Source organism: Perna viridis, chromosome 11, assembly GCF_037379345.1.
Source record: "Perna viridis isolate PV_CMFRI_1.1 ecotype Kerala chromosome 11, ASM3737934v1, whole genome shotgun sequence".
NCBI lineage: Eukaryota > Metazoa > Mollusca > Bivalvia > Mytilida > Mytilidae > Perna > Perna viridis.
This window is the reverse complement of record NC_142455.1, coordinates 19,615,098-19,625,238: the sequence shown is the minus strand read 5'-3', so window position 1 is coordinate 19,625,238 and position 10,141 is coordinate 19,615,098. Positions and strand designations below refer to the sequence as shown.

Below are 10,141 nucleotides of genomic sequence, written 5' to 3'. Positions count from 1 at the left end.
AAAGTAGACCTTTTCTAAGAGCTTATTTTCATGGACATTCTTCTTTGTATGTGCACATATATTTAAAATGTTCAAAACTGGTGATAGGCATACTGTTTTTATTACAAGTGCAGAACAGTGTAGTCATATTTCTTGGCAAAATTTGCAATTTACATTTGTGTGTCTGAACAGGAAATTTATAACTAGAAAAATACATGTGCATGTACTCTAACTATTGTTACTGGCATATGCAGTACAGTATCAATTAAAGATTTCATACATGGAATTATATTTGTAATTTAGTAATACATGTATCTAATTTGTTTTCTACTTTACAATGTGGCATTAATTGCTCATAGGTAAATCTGAACATTCAAGGATTGGTCCAGAGATTTTGAAATGGGGGTCCAAACATCATTATAAATCAGCAGGTAGCTTTAATCATACATAGAATAAGCAATATCCTTAGCAAGCTTTCCAATGTATTTTGAAGGTTTTTGTTTGGTAATGAAATGACTTTAATTTATTGTTTTAATCTCATCACTTCAAACCACTTTTTATGATATATCTGGTTATGAGCGGTTGTTGTTTTAACAATGAAAGTAACCTGTTCTACTCTTACTTATGTTACCTGTTATTAATAGTTATTGAAACAAAGATGTGCTCATGAAATACACTGTACATTTTTGTAAAGTTTGTTATGTTAATTCAGATAAATTTGAATTATTTTAGAGAAAGATATGTTTATTTTTTCTTAATTAATACAGCTGATAGAAGTATTTAAAGAATAAAACCTAAGAACACTGAAATATAGTTACTGTAGATATATATTTTATGAACATTTTTTAATGTAGGACAAAAACTATGAATAATGACAGGATTTCAATCGACTAGTATTGATCACTGTGGGAATATCGACCAGGTGGTTTAAAAACAAGTAAAAACCTGGGACTATTATAACCACCCAACATTAATTCTTGCCTGATTTGCATGAAATTATATGTACATGTAACAGTATTTCCCAACAAGAGGAGGTTTCTCCATATTATATGGTTAGAATACATGTATATTTTCATGAATTTACATTATAACATTCTGCATATATAAGACACTGTTATGATTTTTTTTTCGGTGGTTATCACTTAGAAGTTTCAATGGATGAAGTGAGAAGAAAGCAAAAGTAAAACAGACCATTTCTGTGCTGGGATATTATTTAAGCATGAAACAAAGTTCATGATTCTCAAGTGATGGTACATGTATGTGTAGCATGAAGCAGCCGTAAATGTATATGTCAACATCTCTTAATAAAAAAACTATAAAAACATGAAACCTGACTTCTTAGCACTTATATATTTGCAAAACATACAGAGATACTTGTATTGTAATCTTAGACATATTTGTGAAATAATCATGCAGAAAAAAGTGAATGAAATGCACATACATTATTGAAGGCAGACAGGTATAAAACACTCAGCAATTATAGTGATTCATCGTAAAAAGGTGGTACTCATGGGGTATGGGTTCACTAGTAACTTTTTTTGTGTTGGAGAGAAAAAAAGATGGATTTATACTCAAAGTGCATTTTTGATTAAGACATCATATTCCCTGTATTCACCACATACCATTGACTTTCCAACTTAATTGGAATCTTAAATTGCTCAGATCTATGAGTTACAAAGATGTTTTTAGTTTAATGATCTTTAAACTGTATAGTAATTTTTACAACAAGAGTTTTTATTCTTGTTTGAACAGAAAAATCCTAGAGAAAGGTAATCATTTATTGTAAATACGTGCACAGCTTCAAGGAGTGAAACCCATAGCCTTATCTAGACAACAATGACAAGAACAAATTTTAGTTTTAATTTATTACAAAAACATTCTACATCAAAGTGAGCACAAACAAGGAAAAGTTGTTCGCTCATTTCTCCCTCGAGATTAGGCTTTTGTTAAACTTTCTCCAGTCTGCAGGATTCATTTCTACTTCATGCCTCTCCAAACCGAAATTTCAAAGTGTGGAACCATTCTTACTAGCTGATTTAAGTGTTAGAAAATTAGAGGACATCAACGTACGTGTACAGCCAGTAATACCAAAGCAATAATACAAAAGAAGATCCAAAATATATATTGATAAACGGACTGTATAAATATACACTGTTTTAAAACTAATGGTTATTCTTTTAAAGGACTAAGTTTTGATCGGTTTATTTAGCTTACAATTTGGTTACATGAATATTTTTGATTACTTTGAGGTCTTCCTTGACTCAGTGCCTCGGCACTTTGATTAATCCTATCATCACTCAATGGCAAAGATAATCAACTTGTTGATTGTGACCATTACCCGGTAGAAGTAGAAGTATATCACAATGTTCGAATACGTGTTTTTTAAGACCATCTCTATGACAGCTTGTCAAAGAATTCGAAGAAGTCGCAAACGATGAAAAATTCGTGGACAAAATAATGTCGGACACACCGAAAGACAAATATTCAGACGAATAACTAGTCGCACAGTATAGAATGCACAAAGGTACTAAAACCTTATTAAAATTATTCCGAGAATAAAGAACAGCACAAAACTCACAAAAAGGTGGTAAACTCGTGAGATCTAGAAAGATACGCATGTGTATTTTCTGTTCCTTTCAAGACAACAGCCGTGCCACATGCTCGTTAAGGTCAATTTCGATGAAAACTGGAAAAATTATGACAGATCGGAATATGTAGGTCCTTTGTCATATTGGAAGCTTTATATTGGCAATATAATTATAATTGTCCATGCACCAGTAGCTTTGTGTAAGCCACTACGCACAGTCTAGAGAATCGATGTAATGGTCGCTATTTTTGTTCATAAGTTGACAGACAAACTTCCGTGCATACACTGGAGCTGTTTTAATGAGGAAAAATAGTAACTCAATTTTAAAGTCGTTACCTAGTTCATGAAGTTTAGTTGGAAGCGTTTTTTTGTGTGTGTCAATTTTCGAGATAACCTTATTAAGTCAAGATAAGAAACAGACTTCAATTTACCGGTATATCTGTGCAGATACTTAATATCATTATAATTATTTAGTATTATATTGCCCCTGTTATAAGCGCTCAAGATTACTTTAAGCTCTATATAGATGAGATGAAATCCTAAAAAATACTACATTTTTACCGCATCCAAGGACTTTATATACACTCCATACCACTTAATATTTGAGCTGTTTCTTTTGTACTTAGAGTAGGACGATGAGATGAGAAGTCTGCCTCAATGGCATGTTGATTTACACAATTGGCGACCAGTGGTATTACGAGAAACCACTTATCTCAAGAAATATGTATACGTAGTCTATCATAAATTTCACAATATTCTCCCCAGACTTACATGCATATCCGCTTACTAATTAACTTGTACATAACCCCGCTTGCTTATATGTTCTGCTATATATGCAAAATGTGAAAAAAAATCACAGGGCATGAGTACTACTCATTATGAATCCACGAAACAGCGTACTGTACTAATTTGCACAAATTAAAGGGGTTGGGTTGTACACTTGAGTGTGGCAGATGATTGAAGATTTGAAATTGCGAACATACCCTCTGTGAAAGAAAATGATGATTTCAGTGTTTAGAAAACAGGAAACAGAAGCATCCACATCTACACAATGCAGCGAACAGAAGAAAAACCGAAGACAAGGAAAACTTATAAAGAATCTAGATCTATTTCGATGTACAACGTGTCTGCATTGTCCTTTCATTGAAGCTTCGACATTTTTGCCGATATTAAAATGCTTTACATGGCACAGCTTGATACGACCGAAGAGGTTGAACCCTGAACAGTTGTGACAAGTATGACTGATACAGCCAAGTCTAAGATGGAAGTGGTCACTATTTGGCCCCTTATTTCTAAATGGGTCCAGTAACCCCATCCTACCCAAAATATCTCAACCTTTCTTTTAGAATATGACACCTTGTAGTACAATTTCAAAGCGATCCATTCTAGCTCTTTTACTCAAGTTGTCATCCAGAAATCAGAAAAAAAGCTTTTTTTCTGGCCCTCTAATTTCTGAAATATTCAAGCCTTACCCCGTAAATTTAATCTCAGCATTCCTTTAGTGGTACAAAATATTGTGGAACAATATCATAAACATATCTGTTGTTTACTTTACTTGAATTTATTATTGCCAATAATGCTAAAAACCATTGAGGCTATCACCACAACAATCAATACCAACCTTCCTTATGTATTTTGAAACCTTGTAAAATTTCAATAAGATCAACCAACTAATTTTTAAGTTACTGCACTAAAAACCAAGTATCTATGGACGAAGACGACGAAGTCAGACACAGACGACGACGATGCCATACCATTATACGACCGCAAAGTTTTTTGTGGTTGCAATAACATAATAGAGACCATTTTCACACAACTTGAGATGGAGGTAAGCTAGTTTGTTCTCTGACCATTTCACAGGACAATATTGTTAACTTGGAGCAAAACAAAAGGCATTCAGAGACAAAATCTTAGCAATTTATATTTTTGCGAATTTTGGTAAAAGTAGAAGTTAGGCCATCCCATTTTATTTCCATTGCACCAGATTAGTCATTTTCATGTTTTTAGACTATTATCTTGTGGAAATCCATTTTCAAGGGACATACACGATTTTGAGAATGATTCTGTTTAACGTCAGTTTTCCTTTCCTCTTTCGTCTACCCGAACTTTACTTTATATGCATGAGCAAATCGGGAGTGTTTCTAGAAGAGCAGAGGATGCTTACACTACCGATGCAACTGGTCCATGCTCCCAGTTTTTAGTGGAGTCTCGAGATGCTCCTTTACTTTAGCTGCTTTGTACGTATTATTTATGTTCTTTGTTGTGCGTGTCTATTTTCCCTGGTCTAGATGTTTGTCCCTGGATTACATTCTTTTGATTTCCGCTAGAATCTTGGTTCCCTTGATTACTCTTTCTTTATTACAACATTTAACTTCTAGCCTGCAATCCAGTACATTCATAGAATTATCGTTTGCACCAATTAGATAGTGTAAAACAGTTTCATCTCATTAAACAAAATACAAAAGTATGATTAGAATTGAATTTGGAGTTATGACCCTAACCATTTAGGAATTACCGTAAAAACAAGGAAATTTATAATTTAAGGTAAATTCTATAGCTAATACCACCATAATCTCATGTCAAAAACCATAGCTTGTCAAAAATTTAATCACAATCCTCCTTCAAAGCTGCATATATATAAACTGCTGACTGTTCTATGATTGACCTCTGTGGTTGTATCAAGCTGCACCCAGTCCATCCACCTTATTGCTGTTTAATAGGTACTAGTTTTCATCTATCAACACTGATTATTTAGCTAAGAAAAAGGAAGCCACAGGTTTGCTCATTCACAATACTACTACCCAGTCACACAAAAAACAAAACCACAACTAAGTCAAATTTTAACCATTTTATGCATTAATTGAATAACAATTCATCATTTATTTCTCATTTCTACAAAACAATTTCTGAATATTTATAATCATATTTACATTAATTTCATTCATATATATACATTATTCACATTCAATAGCTCAATGTTAAATAGTTGTTTTAAATTAAGTTTAAAACCTATGGTAGACCTTTACAAATTAAGGACCCCAGAGCCTCATTCATTTCCTAATCAAAACAGGCAGAAATGTTTTACTCATAAATCTGATGTATGCATGCATCTTTTCAAATATGGACAAAAATATATTGTATTATAACTGCAATCAAACAGTTTGAAAAAGGTCAGCCTGATTAAAAATGAGAAAAAAAAGACAAACATAAATAGTTACAAATGAATATTCATCAAGTTTGCCAACAAGTTAAATGTACCTCTTAATTCATGTAAAATTTGACATGTAAGAATATTCCAGGAGATGCCAAAATTATTCTGTTCCCTTTAAGCCCATGAAAATTTGATATCTTAATGTGAAAAACTTAGAAATTAAATCAGCTTTGGCTGAAATACCTATATACAGTAAAACTTACTTTAACAGAGCCCCCTATAAATAAGACACCTAACTATAACCAGCCATCAACTCACTTCATATTAGTTTTGTAATAGGAACTACTAATGGGAACCAGGGAATTTTAGAAGGGGTTCCAGTTTATTATTTGCACAATTTTTCCCAAAACTGAACAAAAGTTTACATCAAAATGAGAATTCCAAGGAATGTCCCATGGATCCATCACTGTATATAAAGTCCCTGATGGAATACATGTCTGAATTGTACATTTTGAACCACTGTTGTACAAGTATGAAGTTTAATTTGACAAAAATGTACTAATAATTTAGGTGGGTGTGGACTATAATATTGTCACCATAGAAACACAGGTAAGCATTTGACCTTCATAATGAATGTTGGTATAATTACTCACTTTAACAGAAAGTTTTTTTCTTTACAATGTACTTTAATTCAGAGTATAAAAAAAACAATTCATTCATATTAAAATGAGTGGATAATAAGAAATTAAGAATAGTTTAGAACTGCTGTCAAAGGAAATAAACTTTTCTGGAGTTCATGTACTTTCTATGATAGAATGGAAGAAAGTTGTATTTTTTTAAAATTCAAACACAGTCTTGTAAAACAAATTGAACTGATAAAAAATCACATTGATACATAAAAAATTGGCTACATATATCATTATGGGGATATGATTCTGACATACTATATGTATAATACCTGCACAATTACCCCTATATATATAATAGATCTGAGACATTTCAGATGTAAGGGACTGTAAATGCATTGATTACTAGTCTTTTTAAAAATCAGGCATGAAAAAAAAACACTTCTAAGATATTGTGTAATTTTACTTTTTGTTCGACAGGACAGTCATGAAAAATTCTCTGCTATTCTTTCTGTTGTAGTCCATAAATTGAGTTATAAGTTCATTTGAATGTGCTGTCAATGAAAACTCAGGGCCAAATAACTCTAAACATTCAAATTTTCTAATATGCAACAGACACTTGCCCTAATTTCTTCATTGTTTTAGAGATCAACTAATGGACATTTAATTAGAAAAAAATCTTTTCAGATTGATGGTACATGTAATTATAATTGTATTTTTCAACTTACAAATAGTGCCTGATTCTTAGAAAGACTTGTTCTTCATGAAGCATTTTTGAAAACATAAATAGACATCCATAAAAGGTGTCAAATTATCTCCTCAGCAAAACAATGACATCACTGAGTAACAGATGGTATGTCATATAAAAGAGAAAATGCAAGAAAAAAATTGATACATTATAAGTTATCAACAGATTTGTCACTATACAGTAACTGAGAATTAACTGAGATTCTGAACATCTTAATCCTGTAGTTTCTAAATACTATAAGGAGGAAGACCTAAGGTAAGGGACACAACTCTTACAAATCATTGGAACATTTGTATTCAAGCTCTTTATATCAACCTCATGTAAGCATCATTGTAACTTGGATTGATTGCATGCTGTTTCAAATGAAAGCTTGAAATGCTTTGGTGACATTGAATATGACACAAACATATCACTGATTTCAAGAGTTATGTCCCTTACCCTAGGTCTCCCTCCTTAAATAGACATAAAAAATACTAACTGAAACCTAAAGATTTGTTAAATTTCGAATAAAATGACTCTTTCAGTCTTAAGTATTGAAAATAAAATTAACAGTCGGCACTTTCATTTTGATTGACTCAATGCCCTATTACAATGCTGTGAAGGAACTTTCATTCGTCGGTACCAATTTTTGTGGTTTACAGAAATATTTTCAATTCCCAGACTGTTGAATTAGTGAATTTGACATCTCTACCATACAAATTAGCGGGAAATTTCTTTTTTGTTGGGAACCAAATTTCGTGTTTACCCAATACACAAAAACCATGAAAATTAGTATTCAACGAACAATAATACTTTCACAGTAAACAAGAAAAACATTAACATAACACTGATGCCCTGCAGAAAACAGTAAAACAGGACACATTTCAAAAGGTCGTGTAATGTTGAACATGTGTACCAATTTTCACGATGACGTGATGATCATAGAAAAAATCTTCTACATGACCTAACATAAAATTTAACAAACTTTATATGAATAAAGCCTTGAATCATAAAAATGCATGTAGTTAGCAACCTATTGTTGTAATTAAATTTCATACTAAAGGTTCTGCGAAATGATCAACTTAAAAAAGTATGCCAAAATGGACAGCATGAAGACTTATGTTAGAAGCATATTGATTACTAAAATGAAGATAAATGTAATCATACAATGCCAGAACATAGTAAGTCTTGCGAAATCTTGAAAATTTTATAATTCAACATCAAACTGAGTGAAACCTGTCTAAACCAAATCCTACATAATCCCAAAATCTGTCTAAACCAAATTGTGCAAAATCCATAAACCTACCAGTACCAGACACTTTTTAACAGGGAGGATTTTATGAGGTCAACAAACGAAGTGGAAATTGGCAAAATCGGAAGTAAATATACAGTAAAAAAAAAAAAAGAATCATAAGGGTAAACTCCAGACTTGAAATAGTGAAACTCTGCTAAAGAGCGGAAACAAATTCACGTCTGTTTAAACACCCATTTACATCAATTTAAGGAGGTAAACCTAGGGTAAAGGACATAACTCTTACAAATCATTGGAATGCTTGAATTCACCATTTTACATCAATCTGATGAAAGCATCAAAGTAAGTTGGACTGATTTCATTCTGTTTCAAAGGAAAGCTTGAAAGGCTTCGGTGAAATTGAATATGATACAATTTGTATACAAACAAATTAACTTCAAGAGTTATGTCCCTTACTCTATGTCTACCTCCTTAAATATATTTGAACTTGTGTTCTCAAAACACCTGTCTAAATCAAATAAGTTTATCAGTCCAAAAGGAGCTTGGTTTAGACAAGTTTCACTGTTTTAATTCCATAAAATAAACTTTATGTGAGAGACTATGAATCAGCTAAATTTTGGTAAGAAATGAGTTAATGTAATTGATTATAATGAGCGACTAGACTCACGGCTTCCCAACCATTGTCACTTGTTTGACCTTGACTCAAGGTTGGTTCATACACATCTTACATGTATGAATGATATGATTGAAAAAAAGGATTGAAAATGAAAATGATCTCCATAAATAATTTTAAGGAACTAAAAATTTATCATTCAGTATAAGAGGTGTTGAGAAATAACTTTACGTATATGATACAGTCCTGGGATCCAGGATTGTCAAATGTTGATGGACTACTATCATGATATCATCTGAGTACATACATGGAATTCTGTAACATTTTTAATTCAAGAAAAATATATTATTTAGAATGACTTCAAAATGAGACATTATCTGTGTAATTTGTGGACTTGTTACTATGGAGTTATAATACTACTTGTACCAATTCTGGTTTAATTTAAATAAAATGGAATGATCTATTTTTAGTACAAAATTATTGAACTTTTTAGCAAATCAGGTTTACATGGCTGACATTTCAAATTCATTCACAATGACGCCATGCACCATGAAAGACTTCTAACATCAGTCATCTCAACCGAGACAAGTCAATGATCACAGTCATGGAATCCATTTGCTGCTGGGTAGCTTTCCTGTCCACTGTCAGCCAATCACAGCAGTGCTTACATTCAGCCCTAGATATATCTAAGGTAGTAAGTTGATGATCTGAGATCACTAGAGTTATACCAGCAGTTCCAACAATTTATCACAGATATCAAGATTTTTTGGTTGGCTCAAAGCCTGAAAAATAAACATTCACAATATAAATATACTTTAAACACACAATTTGGGATGATGCAAAAGATATGGCAACTTAAATAATGAAATGCTCTGCAGGAAGCAGATTGATATGACCACACGGACCCACCAATTAGGGCCATCATGAAAACACAATTCAAGCTTGATCGATACTGCTTTTATGTTTGATTGTGATTCGACAATTGGAACAGAATTACACTTTTGACTGGTATGGAAATGGCCCCTCTTTGGCCCTAAATTCCTAAACGGTCCTAGTCACTGCCACCAAAATCAATCCCCAACTTACTTTTGCGGTATGGCACTTTGTGGAACAATTTCAAAGATCCATTTCCTTTTACTCAAGTTATCATATGGAAATCAGGTAAATGCTTGTTTCTGGTCCATTTTAGCCCTTAATTATATATAT

General features: G+C 32.4%; 1 protein-coding gene across 16 annotated transcripts in view; it reads right to left on the bottom strand.

Annotated features, from left to right (window-relative positions):
* Positions 1-5,399: 5,399 nt before the first annotated feature.
* Positions 5,400-10,141, bottom strand: part of LOC148603241 (5'-AMP-activated protein kinase subunit gamma-1-like) — a 215,845-nt gene continuing 211,103 nt past the window's right edge. For all 16 annotated transcript variants that reach the window (XM_088552488.1, XM_088552487.1, XM_088552483.1 and 13 more), the window contains one exon: positions 5,400-9,717. In XM_088552488.1, the coding sequence (XP_088408614.1) occupies positions 9,692-9,717 (26 nt within the window). In that variant the 3' untranslated portion in view covers positions 5,400-9,691. The remainder of the gene's footprint in view (positions 9,718-10,141) is intronic.